Genomic DNA, 14,997 nt, shown 5'->3' on the forward strand with positions numbered 1-14,997 from the left:
CAGGCACAGGCACAGGCACAGGCACAGGCACAGGCACAGGCACAGGCACAGGCACAGGCACAGGCACAGGCACAGGCGCAGGAACAGAAACAGAAACAGAAACAGAAACAGAAACAGAAACAGAAACAGACATGCACATGAGTGTCTCAGTGCACGAAAACAACCCAACACACGACAACGCACACTGGCGCACTCTCTTTACGCGTCGACGCGAGGATGCTCACTAGTGATGCTATCAAAACAATTAAACGCTCGTCAATGCAAGTGACGCCTTTGAAATGCCAGCGAGACCCAGAGTGTCGGTCGGGCTGCCGGGCATGAGAAACAAGCCCAAACTGCACACAGGCACGAAACATCATGACGTCCGTCTTTGCAAATCACGACGTCCCGAAGCTCACGGCCACTGCTAGCGCAATGGTTAATAGCCAGACAAGCAGGGGTGAGCCCAGCAGGTGACCGCCCACTGCCAGCCAAGCACTGCCAGAACTGAAGTTTTTTCTTTTTCCCTACTGTGGTGATGATTAACTGGAACCCAGGACGCCAAGTCATCTTCTCATCATCTGGCTCGGCATCGGCGGGGTGGGCGCACGCACGCACGCACACAGGCACACCCACTCACTTCTTGGCTGAGGGTATCCACACCCACCACTTCGGTCTCGCAGCGGTCACCCACTCCACAATGTCCGGCCGCCCGCTGTCTAGGCTGCCTGGCCTGTCTGTATATAGCATCGTGGTCCCTCCCATTCATTCAGCTGCAGCTGCCGTCTCGAGTCATCTATTGTTGTACATGCAACTGGAGTGTCGAGATCTAATACCTACTACCAAACTCGATCACTAAAACATCACCCTCGACCACGCTCAATATTCTCGACCCGCATACCAGCACAGGATTTATATCACTTACACGACATTGACGGTGACACATCAACTGGCAGTCGATAAGATGCACGTCCTCGGCCACAGCTTTTCGCAGAAGCGCAAGGACTTAAAACGTCCTCGCGACCTCCACATTCGCAAAATCTCCTTCTCAGGGTCAACGCTCTCAGGCTGCTCTCTGTCCTCCGACTCGACTGCCTCAGTCGTGACCGCCATCATTCCTCGATCACAACACTCTGGCAACGCATATCAAACAGCACCACCTAGGTTACATGAGAGGCCCTTCAAACGGACACTCTCGCCACAACAACCCACATACGACGTTGCTGTCGAGGACAGCGATGGGGACAGCTTCGACGACGCAGAGGAGGAAGGCGACGACGACGTGGACCTGAACCAGTTCGTCATGGAGATGCCACCACACGCGAGCCCAGCAGAGGACGCGTGCTCCACCGACGCAGCACCGGATGCCGCGACGGACTACTTCTTCTTCCGCCAGCAAGCACAGCGGCCAGCCGTGCAGTCGAGGTGGTCCGAGTCGACCATCCAGACCGTCCGGACCATGGAGGGTCTCTCCACGCCCGCCGCCGAGGAGGAGGAGGATGACGGGAACAGGATCTCCGTCATGGACACGCCCAACTTTAGCTACAAGCGCGCCGTCTCAACGCCGGCCGCCATCCAGCGACCCACTATGAAGAAGCTCAACACCGTCGAGGACTTTGTCAAGAGGGGTGGCTGGAAACGACGAGGCATTGTCTTCCGCCAGGAGGAGGTCGATGCCGAAGCGTCGGTGTGATGCTTCCATACACACACGACATTACTCTCCAACACGGACCTTATTCTTTTCATCATGTTTCATTTGGCCTTGTCACAACATACAACTATGGTCTTTCATTATCTTGCTATTGGTTTTCAAGCACGGAGTACTGGCATCATTATGCATAGGGCATGCATGGGATGATATCAAAAGACTGGGATTCTGGGCCACGGGGCATGTTTTTCTGTTTTACCACGATACCAACCACCACAGGCAGTGGTCTTTCTGTTATACGGGGGATATACGAGGGGGAGGCCTTCTTTTACGAGACACATACTTTTATCTCCTTGTAATCCATAGTCAACACCTTTGCTCCAACAAGAATGGACGAGCTCACTTATTGATCATCTAATTCTGTGAATATGTGACTTTGCCAGCTACTCTTCCATGTGGAGTTTGTACTACTCGTTCAAAGTGCTCACGGACACTCCGAAAATAGCGTGCGAAAAAAAAAGAAGCGACAACATCTTCTGTGTGGGAACAGACTGTTCGGTTTCGCATCTCTCGGCATTCGGAACGTGTCCAAGGACGAGGCCCACGAGGCCCAGATCGTCCTCCGACGCGGCATCCGTCATTTCGCACTCCACAGGCTTGGCTGTGCTTTCCTTTACGAGGCTGCCGTGATGGAGTCGCACTTGGCACTGGGCTGGGCAGAGCCACCACGAACACTTGGCTGCCGCGGTACGTCACTATGCTGGCATGCTCTGCGTGAAGTGTGAAGGGGTGGAAAATGCAGCCGCGCGACTGGACCCTGTGAGTCAGCCGGAGACGATGATTGATGATGGCATTGCGCATTCTCAGGGATCTGGGGAGGAGAATTCGGAAAATGTACCTACGTACGTACTTTCGCTGCGCACGTATGTGAAGGTCCAGGATGACCCCCTGTCCTGCCCAATTTCGTCCACGTGTGCCCTGTAGCCACTGCCGTGCAGCACTGATACCTGAACGGACCTTAGCGCCCGTTTCCAGTTCAAATCCAGGCACGGCATCACTCACTCGAAGTCGACGCTCCATTCAATCTTTATTATATCACCTCCATGTGCTATACTGTGTATATGCAGCATCATTGGTGATTCCTGCAGCCGTCCGATATTAGGAGATTATATCTCTGCGCGTGGTAGCAGCTGGGCTAGCCTGCTATCGCCAGGGGGGAGGCGATAACCTTCGGGCCCCATCCGAATGCGACGCCATCACGCAAAAGCCCCCGCGTCCACATTCCTTGGGGGCCTGGGATCTCCGAGTGAAGGTGAAAACACGTCTTCACGGTCACGGCGTGATTAGGCGTGCGACGTGCACGGGTGGGCTGGAACGCGGTCCTTGACCACGAGAGTCCTGGACCGTGTCAAAATGTCTCAGTCGCCTCCCCTCGTGAATTTCTCATGATGCGACGACGATGATGGTGATGCACCGATGATGAAGAAGATGCTGAATGTAATTTCCCGTATGCGCCCTCCACATATAACCCCAACATGCAACTATTGGCTCTACTGCATCTGCCCTGCTTTGCAGGTCTGTCCCCCACCAACTTCAATCGAGCTTCCCAGATGCGTCCAGTGCAGTCAATCATTGGTTGGCACTCGAGCGGGTCGCGCATCAGAATTGTCCTTGCTACAAAGGCGTTCACGGGCAGAGAGGAAATTCAGAGTGGGTTAGTTCATCTTGGCCTTTGCTACAATCAAGGCATGTTCCGGGCACGTTGCTCCGTGCTCGATCACGATCAGCCAACGTGCGTACGGATCACGGATCACGTCGCTCGCCAGGACCCAGGTCAGCAGCCACTTTCTCGGCTCGCTAGCTTCCACGGAGACCCTGTTTGACACTGACAGCTGCGGTTCTCCACCGGCCAGCACAAATGTTTCGAAACCGGTGACCGATCCAGACTGTCTAGAGAGACTGGCGTGTGAAGCAAGACGCCTCGTCTCACGGCCGTGGCGTCAGCATGGCGGGTGTGCCGACCTTAGCCTCGTCTTGACCTGGCGTTGAAAACGTGAAACAGGCTGTTCCAGCCTTTCAGGATCCTGTGTTCATGCAACCACTATAACTGTCGTCATGGCAGAGGCACTCGCCGAGCCTGACTGGCAGACCGCGCGTCCAATTGAAATGCCGGTCCTTGAAGACAGATTTGACCTGTCCAGTTGCCGTGCAGGAGGCTGCCTTATCGACGGACCTGAAGGGTTGCATCGCATTTTGGTCCAGCCGTCCGCCCAGTTTGTGATGCCTTGTTCAGGATCACTCCGAAGTCCCTTGCAGCAAAAATCAGGCATTCACCATCATTGACACCTATCATTGTAGATTCCAAGACGAACATCATGCGCCAGATATCCCAAGAAATGCACCATCCCATGAAGCCCGCGCCGCATGCATCACGCACCCACACGAGCGCCCTACCACAGCCTCCTTTGGTAGTACACCTGCTCGTCTGGCTGCGACAGTCGGTGAATCTCCTCTTTGATCAGCCGTCTCCTCTCCGCCCTGGTGACGGGCACCTTGCTGTTGGCCATGGGATCCGGGTGGTCTACCGCCCACGACTTCTGCGCCGCCTGCGACTTGAGTGCCTCGAGCATGGCTAGCTTGTTGGAGGGCACCTCACTTTGATCGTGGTGGCGGTGACTTGAGGACGGGTTGGCGTTCTCGACCCCATGCTGCCGCAGCAGTGCTGCCACCTGTTGTTGCGCCACCGGTTCTGGCATTGTTGGTGCTACTTCGACGATGACTTCTCGCTGCATCTGCTGGCTTTCGCTGGCCTCGGCGTCGCCCTCCACTTCTATTATCGTTCCATCCTCCAGTGTGCGCGTGTTCTTGCGAAACTTGGCGGGCAGGTAGGTCTGTGGTGGCTTTGGTCGTGGTGCTCGTGGCTTGATCGCAGACCGTAGATCTCGTAGTGTCCGTTGTTGAATCACATAGCCGCTCAGGAAGAGGGCAAAGGTGCACGAAATCACTGTGAACTTGTCAGTCTTTCTGCCTGGAATGGGTTGCTCGCGCCCGCTTCTCGTGCAACAAACGTACCGACAAGGCTGGTGACCAGCACAGAGACTTGCGACGACGTGAGGAGTATCCTGCGCATCTTGATTGATGAACCGGCTGGCTGTAGCAATATGTAAAGGTTTTTGTTGAAGATGTTAGTACATGATATGACATTACGTGGAGGGCGCTGCTTCATGCATGTGCCTTGTTGACTCTGTTGACGGGGCAACGAACCTACCCTGCACTTTTTGCATGGCGCATCTTGGAACGGCTGGCGATGGATAGAAGAAACTTGCGACGCCACACCCCACACATTCACTCCTCGAAACGCGTGCGCACACACCTCCCCGTATCCGACAGCGAACAGCGACCACCGATAGCCCATCATGTCGGACTCTGTCCAAGTCGACGCCCGTCGCTTCCTCGATGAGCGCGGCAGCTCCGCCTCGCTCGCGCCCAACGGTCTCAACCCCGCGACGATTATGGAAAAGGCCGTCAAGGACCGCATCGTCGACTCCTACTTCTACAAGGAGCAGTGCTTCGCGCTCAACGAGGCGGACATTGTCGATCGCGTAGTGGACCACGTCTCCTTTGTGGCCGGCACGCTCGGCGGGACACAGCGTCCCTCCCCGTTCCTCTGCCTGGCCTTCAAGCTCCTGGAGCTGGCGCCGAGTGAGGCCATCCTGGACATGTACCTGGCCTACGGCGGCGAGAAGTTCAAGTACCTCCGGGCGCTGGCGTGCTTCTACCTCCGGCTCACGCGGCCGGCCAAGGACGTCTACGCCAAGCTGGAGCCGTACCTCGAGGACAGGCGGAAGCTACGGCGGAAGAATCGGCAGGGCACGTCGCTGACGTATATCGACGAGTTTGTGGACGACCTCCTGACCAAGGACCGTATCTGCGCGACGAGTCTGTGGAAGATGCCCAAGAGGGAGATACTCGAGGATCTGGGCCAGCTCGAGGAGAGGATCAGCCCTCTCCAGCATATGCTCGATGAAGAGGACGAGGAGGAGAATGGGGAGGAGGAAGGTGGTGGTTCGCAGCCAGAAGAAGTGAATGGCAACGGCGAGGATGCCGATCGCAGCGAAGGCGAGGTCGAAGCGCGCGAGGACATGGACGTGGATGACGATCAGAGACGGAGGGGTAGTACTTGATGGCTGCGGCAGACGAAACGATGTTACGATACCTAATGATACCCATTATACATGCACTTTATATACATGTGTTGAATACGATTATGCGATACACTCATACACCCAGTCTCTCCATCAATTCCGCGAGAGCCAGCATCCGGCGGTCGTCCCAGTACTGCCCGATGATCTGCATGCTCGCCGGCACGCCGTGCTTCGCCGTCCCTTGGTCCTGCGAGCGCACGGGGACGCTCACAGCCGGTAGACCAGCCAGACTCGCCGGAACCGTAAACACATCATTCACGTACGAGGCCACGCTGCCCCGCGTCTTGACATCCTCCACCCTGGGCGGACACGTCGGGGCCGTAGGACACAGCAAGAAGTCCACCTGCGCCGGGCCCGTCTTGTCCTGCAGATCCGTCGTGTCGGGCATGTCACTCAGGTCAAACTGCACGGGCTCGTGGAGCGGACTGGCCAACCTAAACACACGATCAAAGTCTCTCTGCACCAGCCTTCGTACCCGCTGCGCCTGCAGGAAGTAGTTGTCAATCGCGTCCGAGCTGAGCGTATATGTCCCGAGGAGGATCCTCCTCTTGACCTCGTCGCCGAACCCGACGCCCCGGGTCTCCGAGTAGAGCGTGTCGCCTGCGGCGTCGGAGGTGGTGCTGCGCACACCGTAGCGGACGCCGTCGTACTTTGCGAGGTTGGAGGAGGCTTCTGCTGGCGCGAGGACGTAGTATGCGCACAGCGCCTCGGGTGTGGTGGGTAGGGATACGGGAACGACGGTAGCACCATTGGCGGCAAGTAGCTCGGCCGTCTGGCTCCAGGCGCTGCGGATGGACGGGTCTAGCTCAGCGATATTGTACTCGAGGGGAAGGCCAATCGTGACGTCGGACAGATCAGGGAGCGTAACTGGCGTGACTTTTATGCAGCGTTGCCGGGTTTTGAGAGACAGGCACGTCGGGTCTTTTGGGTCGGTGAGCTGGTAGATGCTGCTGTCAAAGATGGAGGCGCGGATGGGCGTCGTGGCGCGCGCGAGGAGACCGACTGTGTCGAGCGAGTTGGCGTAGGGGACGACGCCGTACCGCGAGAGCATGCCGTAGCTAGGCTTGTAGCCCACGCAGCCTATCCAGGCCGCCGGCAGGCGCACAGAGCCTCCTGTGTCCGTGCCCAGGGCAATGTCCGCGTCGTCGACCTGGACGGCCACAGCGCTGCCTCCGGAGCTGCCACCTGTGGAGAGGTCCTGGCCCGCGGGGTTGCGGACGGGGCCGTGGGCAGAGTTGAGAGAGTGCGAGCCCATGCCAAACTCGTCCATGTTCGTCTTGCCCACCACATGTGCGTTGACATGTTCTCGCAGCTGCTGTACAATGGTTGCTTCGTAGGGCGACGGGTGCTCGGCTAGGATCGAGGACGCGCATGATGTCGGCAGATTGAACGTGGCAATGTTGTCTTTGACGGCGAGACGGATGGCGCCTGGCTCGGGGGATCGCTCGTTCTGCGTGATGAAGTGGTTGTAGGTGCTATGCCGTCTGCGCTGGAGGCATTGTACACAGCGAGGGGACGCTGGAGAGGATTGCGCCGCGCGGCGCGTGAGTGCCGCTCTCATATTCGGTTGCGCATTGGGTTCAAGTTGGCGAGGTGGTGATGTCGAGGGGAGCAAGAAGGCAGAGTTCCATCAATTACCTCTCCAAACTTTTGTGGGTCACAATTGAGGTCACTTCACATCATCCATCACCTGCATCTCGACGACAATTGTAATCTCAGAACACCTCTTCTCGTTTGAAGATCTTTTTGCTACGTACGGAAAAGACTTTAGTCACATTGAGTATCTTTTCATTATGGCATCTGGCCCTCCTCCTAAATCTCGCCCTCCTTGTACAGGCCTGCCTCTAGCCCCATGATCTGCAGCGCGAGCAGCTTGGAATAGTAGCGACAGAGCGCGAGATTGCCGCCATGGAACCAGAAGCCCGGGTGGCCGCTGTGCTGCCAGATGGTCCTAAACTCGCCCTCCTCGTTCAAGCCCCAGACCTCGTCCACCTTGTCGGCCACGTGGTCGCCAAACATGAGGCGCGTCTGCGTCCGCATGTTCTGGTACCCCGTCGCCAGCACAATCTCGTCCGCCTCGAGGGTGGACCCGTCGGCGAACTGCAGTCCGTTGGGCAGCACGCGCGCAATCTCCTGGCCCTGCTTAACCTTGATGTCGCCCGACGCGATGAGCGCGCTCGCGCCCACGTCAATGTAGTAGCCGCCGCCGCGCTGCAAGTACTTGAACATGAGACCCGCGTCGTCGGGTCCCTTGTCGACCTTGAAGCCAGCCTTGGCCAGACCCGCGAGCATCTCGCTGTCGAGTTCCTCGTGCTTTCGGCGCGTGGCGCGCTCCGCCGCCTTGAGCACAGAGGTCGGCAGGCCGTGAACCAGCATATCTGCGTCGTCGACGGGTGGGCCACCTTCGCAGTATAGGTCCTTGTTCGAAATATCGGTGATGCCCTTGCTCGAGACGACGTGCGTGCTGGAGCGCTGCACAATGGTCACGTCGTAGCCCTTTTCGAGGAAATCCTGCGCAATGTCGTGGGCCGAGTTGCACGAGCCGACGACCACGGCCTTCTTTCCCTGGCCGTCCTGGCGGGCGCCGGGGAACTCGGACGAGTGGCACAGGCGGTGGCCCTGGAAATCCGCCGCACCCGGGAGGTCGGGCACGTTCTTCTTGCCAGAGTGGCCTGTGGCCTGGATCAGGTGCTTGGGGTGCAGCGTCCTCGTCTCGCTCGTGCCGTCCGCCTTTGCCCTCTTGACGGTGACACTCCAGGTCTTGGTCGCGGCGTCCCACTCGGTCTTGACGAGTTCAGTGCTTGTCCACGCGTCGAGCTCGAGGAGCTTCGCGTACGCCTCGAAAAAGTCGGCGAGCTTGTCCTTGGGCGTGAAGACGGGCCACTGCGCAGGGAACGGCATGTAGGGCAGGTGGTCGTACCAAACGGGGTCGTGGAGGACGAGCTGGTGGTAGCGCTTGCGCCAGTTGTCGCCAATGCGGGCGTTGGAGTCGATCATGAGGGCAGGGATACCGAGCATCTTGAGACGCGCTGAAGCGGTGAGGCCAGCCTGTCCGGCGCCTTGGAAGAGGTCAGCTATGGTGATTTCAATCAAGGGTCCTACCCCCCTACTCACCGACGATCAGGACAGTTGGGTCCTTGTCCAAAAAGTTGGACTCCTCTTGTCGCCTCTCGGCCCAGTTCTTGCGTCCTGGGTGCCCGCCATGATCGACGCCGCGAGGTCGTCTCTGATGTAGGGCCTCCTCGTGGCCCTTGATCTCGTCGAGGCGAGTGTACACTGTGTATATCTTCCACTGGCCATTGTCTTGTGTTGCCCTAATCAGGCCACTGCCCCGACCAATGGCCGTCTCCAAGGCGATAAAGAAGCGCACGCCATCGACCTTGCCCTCATTGTCGAGCTTGGTGATCTGAGGTGCACGGTCCTTTGAGGTCGAGTTGATGGAAACGCTCTTCAGTCGGAACCCGTCTCTCGACTTGGCCGAGTCCTGCAGGAATTTCTGGATCGCCTGGGGGGAGCAAGGCGTCCGGAATGCCCACGACAGGGCCAGATGATCTCGCCAGTATCCGTTGTCGACAAAAAGACCAGCAAGCCCCGACAAGTCCTGCTTCCCCAGGGCCGAATTGATTAGCTCGACAATGGTGGATGCAACCTTGTCCGGATCAATGGGGCCCTTGGGAGGCGTGCTTGGTTGCGTGGCTACATGGATGTTGACCGAGCCTGGCACGCAACGCACGTGCGAGGGCACCTCGTCCGCGGCCGATACGGAACCCATTGCTGTATTCGAGGTCAACTTTCCAAGAGAGAAAGTTCTGGGCGAGATTATTTGATGGGTGTTAGGGCACTCTGGTAAATCCTTTATACGTGCATCATGTCTTCGCTCGGGCGACATTGGTCCGGGAGTCGACGAGGAGAACCCGCACGCGGACACGGGGTGGTCACCGTGGTCTCCATCTCTTTCGCCCCCTCACTGGGAGCAAACCTATCATAGTTTGCTGGTCGCACATAACATCATATACGTCCGTACACTCGGACACAAGCAAGCAAGTGACGGGCGGGCCGCCTCAGGATACCCCGCATGGCCAGCTCGGAGCTTGTCGAGGGTGCGGAGCATGATCCACGCTTCCTGCGTCCTACACGTAATGCTTTGCTACGCTGAGATTGATCGTTAGCGCGTGGAGCTGAGGGCAGAAATAAGGCGGAACCGAGGCACTGTCCATCGTCGAGGAACGGAACCGCTCATACACGGACCCTCCAGGAAACTCATGAGGCATCGCGAGGGCACCAACAATATGGCAAATTCTACGCAAGGGCAGATCATGTCTGAGAACGGTCGTGTCATTGATCGTTTTGCCGTCGTGTTGCTCGGTCAAAGGGGACATGGATATCACGGCACGCCTCCATGCTTCCTCTTCCCCAGAACGCAACAATCCGGGGTATGGGGGGAGTGGGATAGAGTGTCCTAGCGCATCGATGTAGCCATCTGTCCGGCAGCTGTCGTTCCGGGCATTCATATAATACAACATATCCGCTCGGGGGACGAAGAAGCAAAGCTTGAGACTCGGTCGATATACAACAGGCAGTCATCAGGCAGTTCCAGCAACACCGATCCTCATCCCCCTCATCATCATGTCAGACATCAGCAACACAAAGCCACTTGCTTCCCATGGTGACGATGGCCTCGACCGTGTGCGGACGACCGGTGCCATGACGATCACCCCCGAGATGTTCGAGCAGCTCTATCTCGGTCCCAAGAACCAGGTGTCAGGAAAGCTGCGAGCCACCTTTGGCAACCCGGCCCCGATTGGTATGGCTTGAATTAGATGCTCCCGGATGATAGCTGACACTAATAGGCCTTGGTGGCTTTATTCTCTCCACGACACCTCTCTCGATGGTCTTGTTGGGTTGGCAGGGCGCCGGTGGGATCTCAGGAGTAGCCAACGTGTAAGCTTTTGCGTGCATTCGTACCAGAGGAGATACGAGCCACTGACAATTCGCCCAGCGCCTCGTACATCTTCCTAGGCGGTCTTCTCATGGTTCTGGGTGGCATTGGGGAATGGATCCTTGGTACGTCCCACAAGGTTGTCTTTGGCGCACGGTGCATGGACAAGATGGACTGACACACACGTGTACAGGAAACACCTTTCCCGCCGTTGTCTTCCTCATCTTTGGCGGATACTGGCTCACCCTCGGCGGAACACTTGTGCCCGGATACGGAGCCTACGCAGCCTATTCGACTACTGGCAACGCAGCTGATGGCCTTGAGCAGCCGCAGTTCTTTGCTACTTTTGCGTTCTTCCTGGTGGCCATGGCCATGATATGCTTCGTCCTCGCCGTCGCCAGTCTGAGGACGAATGTGGTTCTTCTGGGCATCTTGACGTTGTTGGTGCCGACATGTGAGTGAGTGATCTGACAATGCGAGGGCGACTGCTAACAAATCTCAAGTCGCCTGCTTGGCCGCTTCCTTCTTCGCCGCCTCCAAGGGCAAGGCGGACTTGTCGCTCACGCTCCAGCATGCCGGGGGTGGCTTGCTCTTCGCCCTGTCCATGCTCGGCTGGTACATATTCTTCGCGCAGGTGCTGCTGTCGGTCGAATTCCCTTTTGCTCTGCCGCTCGGAGACCTCTCCACCCTGGTACCTGGTCGAAGCATCCGGACGCATGGAAAGAGTGAGGTCTAGACGACGAATGGCCTGATGTGTCTCGAGTCATTGTGCAACGGCAGCTTCTTGGGCCTCGTGAGTTGGTCTGCCGCGCCGAACCTAACTAGAAATTTAACCCATTTTCATGTACGTGGCCAACTCGAGCGAGTACTCAATGACTCTGTAAGCTGTCACTCAGCATCAATGACCCCATTACCAATCCTTTGAGCAGGACGAACCCCCCCCCCGGCTCTTGACGCATGCAATGAAATCTGGTGTCGATCTTTCTTATTATCGCCGATAGTCTGTCAAGGGCAGGCGTAAGTTTCCCTAGCCTCGTGTCCGCATGTCCTGTTTTGGCAGATCCTTTTCGCCGAGCTTCATGCTCATGAGCTGCCCGGCGAACGGATACCCTGCGGCCAATCACTCGGGACGTTATTTCCCAGTTGAGCTGTCACTGGTGCAGGGATACATGCTACCGACGGTTTGCTGTGAGCAACCCGCCCACGGAGTCCCGGTGTGATATCCTTTACCCCATGGGGCCTGGCTCGTCCCCGCATGTCGGAATCCTCCCGTCAAGATCCACACGATATGGACATGTCATGCGGAAGAGCACCGGTATATAGTAGTCGAGGCCGTTGCCAGCCTAACTTGCGTGCTGTTTCAACACATCTGTGCGTGACAGTCGACTCCCTCAAGAGCGTTCGCCCCTGATGGAGAAAAGACGCCAAAATCACTCGTGCGAGCAGTGCCGACGGTCGAAAAAGGCGTGTGATGGTTTCATCATCAATCAGAAGCAAAATGAGGCGCCTCTCTCCAACATCGACTCGCCAGGTAGTGTGTTTGTCCTGCGACGTTGTGAGAAGCAAGGTAGTTACTGACCGTGTACTGGCCTGTGTATAGCTTCCAAGTCAAGGTTGCCATGCTCCTACTGCGCTCGAACGAATAAACTGTGCAGCTTGAATCCGTACTGGGCCAAGCAACGACGAGCAAGCAAACCACTACGCGTGGACGAAGAAGCGACCGAAAACTACTGGAATTACTCGGAAACGCATGTCCCCTTTCCACCACGTATACAGAAAGAGAAACCAGGAAGCCTATCAGTATCGCTTCCACCATCGCTCGATCCTTGGAACGGCGAGTCAACCTCATGGCTAAGTCTGGGGCTGATGGACTTCCTCGCTCTGGCCTCCCACACATCACGGGCAACCTACGCCTCGTCCTCGTCCGAGTCATCCAACAGCTCAGATGTATTCTTTGACGACCTGAGTGCTTTACAGTATGCTAGCGATGGGTATTTAATGGGCCAGGGGACCATATTGGACAGCTCGAGTGAGCCATCCTCAATGTTCACGGGGATGGACATGCCAGGGGTCGCTGCTAGCCACCATGAAGACCAATGCCAGAGCGGAACTGAAAGGAAGAGGCGTAAGATGGATTGCTCCGACTACTCGGCTGCGCTCTTCGCCATGGAGCCCGCGGATCGTGAGTTGATCTCGGAAAGCGTGTTTCGCATATTCCACGACGGACGGGAGTAGCTAACTTGTCTGCCTTGAAATCCACATTGATCCCTGATAAATGAAAGGTGATATCTTACGGAATCAAGGTTAGATAACCCTTTCAGAATCATGCATGCGGCATGTTGCGGTACTCAGTGAATTTGAAACGAGTTTGTCACTGGTATCAAGCTATTGAGATTCCACGATCAGAGCAGAGCCTTTTAATGTCTAGGGTAGCGCAATCTAGGACGCCGTAACTACAAACCATGCCAACTCCGTTGAACATTTTCGGACAAGAGTGTGAGAGCTGCATCTGCTGAAGACTTCAACTATCGCGACAAGCTTGTGCCAATTTTGGATACCGCATCTATCCACCCACCATATCGACATAGCATGACTTCCAAACGCGACCATGCAGATCTTGACGAAGGCGAAATCTCCGACCCGACGCCCAAACGCGCACGCGGTAACCACAACTCAAGATCGCGACAGAACTACCAGCAGTCAAGCATAGACCCGACGTCAGGCCAGCGCTATGTTTTCTCCAGCTATGCCTCGCGCACCACTATTCCCGAGGGCGAAGAGTCCGACTTTGAGGACGACGCCGAGGCCATGGCGTATCTGCGCTCCGTGAGGTAAGCTCCGCCTCCCTACCCTTCTCCTCCCGTCCCTCCGTTGCACTGTATTTCGCATGATGCTGAACGTTTTGAACAAAGTTTCCTGCAGACATGAAAGCTGATGGTGAGTACCTCTACAGGAAGCAAGCTGAGTCTATACCGCACATTCTTCGCGCCCCCAAAGTCCAGATCGGACCGCGATTACCGGCTGATCTACAAACGAACGAGGACGACGACGATTACGCGCAAAACTCTCGCGACGGCGACATAGATGATTCAAAAGGCTGGTACGAGGACGGTGCCTACATTGGTGCACCCAACTCGGATCAAGAGGATGCGCCGGCGCTCGAAGAGGACGCAGCGTCCGAGGTAGCCATACACGACGCCTACTTTACCTCTCTTCTTGCGCAATACCACAGGATGCGGCTACTTCTTGGCAGGGAGCCATCCGTCGATGCGCTGTCTCGCCTACCCCCTTCTCTCGTCCTCGAGGCGGGTCCCCTCGGTCGGGGCTCAACGACGATACCCGTGTGGTCCAAGCTTCTGCGCGCCACCGATCCGCACCCCGTCCAAATGCACATCCTCACCAAAGACTCCATATTGAGCATACTGCGCGTCATGCTGGGCGGCAAGTTTCTGCAGAACGGGTACAACATTGAGGAGCGCACGAGTCGCTGGCTGTGGGCTCTCCTGGCGCGCTTGCCGGAGAGAGGCGAGCTAGACTACGCTGAGATTGGCTGTCTGCGCGACCTTGGAAAGCGAGCCGTGCTACTGGGACGTAGCCTGGTAGAGATGGCAGCTTTACGGGACGAGCTCGACGATGGGCAGTTGGGCGTTCACGAGGACCTTGACAACAGCAGCGACGAAGAAGAGGAGGGCGCTGTCCAGCAAGGCCCTCTCAAGACAAAGAAGCGAACAAATCCAGATCTTGAAAACGCTGCGCAACAATATCCCACGCCCCAGAAACCATCCAGGGAAGAGCTCCCAGCGAGCGAGCACGAAGATGGTGAAGTATCGGAAGAAGACGAAGACGTCGCCATGGACATCGGCTCCAACTCTTCAGACGAAGAGGAAGGCCAGATTGACGAGACCGTGGACGACGTCAAGGCCCGTCTCCTCGCACAACTCGACGCGGACGCTGAACAAGAAGACCAACCATCCCCAGAGGAAGCGGCCAAACTGCGTCTGCGGATGAACATGCGCGCTACGCTCAACATGATACTGACAGTTGTGGGTGAGTTCTACGGACAGCGTGATCTTCTCGAGTTTCGAGAACCTTTTGTGGGGATGTAAGCATATTCTGTTGTATTACTCCAAAAAGTGTAAGACCATTATCCGAAAACCCCTTTACCCAGAAGTCTGTAGAAGAAAAAAAGAAAAAGAAAAAAAAGCAATGGTATCCTCCACAAGCTC

General features: G+C 56.7%; 7 protein-coding genes across 7 annotated transcripts; 4 read left to right on the top strand and 3 right to left on the bottom strand.

Annotated features, from left to right (window-relative positions):
• Nucleotides 1-943: 943 nt before the first annotated feature.
• J7T54_003053 (uncharacterized protein) lies at nucleotides 944-1,672 on the top strand (the record flags this gene model as incomplete). The annotated part of the gene is made up of 1 exon (XM_051506855.1): nucleotides 944-1,672. The coding sequence occupies one exon, from the start codon at nucleotides 944-946 to the stop codon at nucleotides 1,670-1,672; it is 729 nt and encodes a 242-aa protein (XP_051361768.1).
• A 2,405-nt stretch (nucleotides 1,673-4,077) lies between these two features.
• J7T54_003054 (uncharacterized protein) lies at nucleotides 4,078-4,757 on the bottom strand (the record flags this gene model as incomplete). Its single annotated transcript, XM_051506857.1, has 2 exons — nucleotides 4,078-4,631; nucleotides 4,700-4,757. 2 exons carry the CDS (start codon nucleotides 4,755-4,757, stop codon nucleotides 4,078-4,080), a joined length of 612 nt encoding a protein of 203 aa, XP_051361769.1.
• Nucleotides 4,758-5,043: 286 nt separating this feature from the next.
• Nucleotides 5,044-5,811, top strand: J7T54_003055 (uncharacterized protein; the record flags this gene model as incomplete). The annotated part of the gene is made up of 1 exon (XM_051506858.1): nucleotides 5,044-5,811. One exon carries the CDS (start codon nucleotides 5,044-5,046, stop codon nucleotides 5,809-5,811), a length of 768 nt encoding a protein of 255 aa, XP_051361770.1.
• A 94-nt stretch (nucleotides 5,812-5,905) lies between these two features.
• Nucleotides 5,906-7,393, bottom strand: J7T54_003056 (uncharacterized protein; the record flags this gene model as incomplete). The annotated part of the gene is made up of 1 exon (XM_051506859.1): nucleotides 5,906-7,393. One exon carries the CDS (start codon nucleotides 7,391-7,393, stop codon nucleotides 5,906-5,908), a length of 1,488 nt encoding a protein of 495 aa, XP_051361771.1.
• Nucleotides 7,394-7,644: 251 nt separating this feature from the next.
• J7T54_003057 (indole-3-pyruvate monooxygenase-like protein) lies at nucleotides 7,645-9,604 on the bottom strand (the record flags this gene model as incomplete). Its single annotated transcript, XM_051506860.1, has 2 exons — nucleotides 7,645-8,891; nucleotides 8,947-9,604. 2 exons carry the CDS (start codon nucleotides 9,602-9,604, stop codon nucleotides 7,645-7,647), a joined length of 1,905 nt encoding a protein of 634 aa, XP_051361772.1.
• An 854-nt stretch (nucleotides 9,605-10,458) lies between these two features.
• On the top strand, nucleotides 10,459-11,507 carry J7T54_003058 (uncharacterized protein; the record flags this gene model as incomplete). The annotated part of the gene is made up of 5 exons (XM_051506861.1): nucleotides 10,459-10,636; nucleotides 10,683-10,773; nucleotides 10,832-10,896; nucleotides 10,965-11,225; nucleotides 11,275-11,507. 5 exons carry the CDS (start codon nucleotides 10,459-10,461, stop codon nucleotides 11,505-11,507), a joined length of 828 nt encoding a protein of 275 aa, XP_051361773.1.
• A 1,130-nt stretch (nucleotides 11,508-12,637) lies between these two features.
• Nucleotides 12,638-14,877, top strand: J7T54_003059 (uncharacterized protein; the record flags this gene model as incomplete). Its single annotated transcript, XM_051506862.1, has 3 exons — nucleotides 12,638-12,953; nucleotides 13,386-13,602; nucleotides 13,725-14,877. 3 exons carry the CDS (start codon nucleotides 12,638-12,640, stop codon nucleotides 14,875-14,877), a joined length of 1,686 nt encoding a protein of 561 aa, XP_051361774.1.
• Between the last annotated feature and the right edge of the window lie 120 nt (nucleotides 14,878-14,997).

This window comes from Emericellopsis cladophorae (genome assembly GCF_022114955.1).
Source record: "Emericellopsis cladophorae strain MUM 19.33 chromosome Unknown NODE_26_length_287487_cov_117_473679, whole genome shotgun sequence".
Lineage (NCBI taxonomy): Eukaryota > Fungi > Ascomycota > Sordariomycetes > Hypocreales > Bionectriaceae > Emericellopsis > Emericellopsis cladophorae.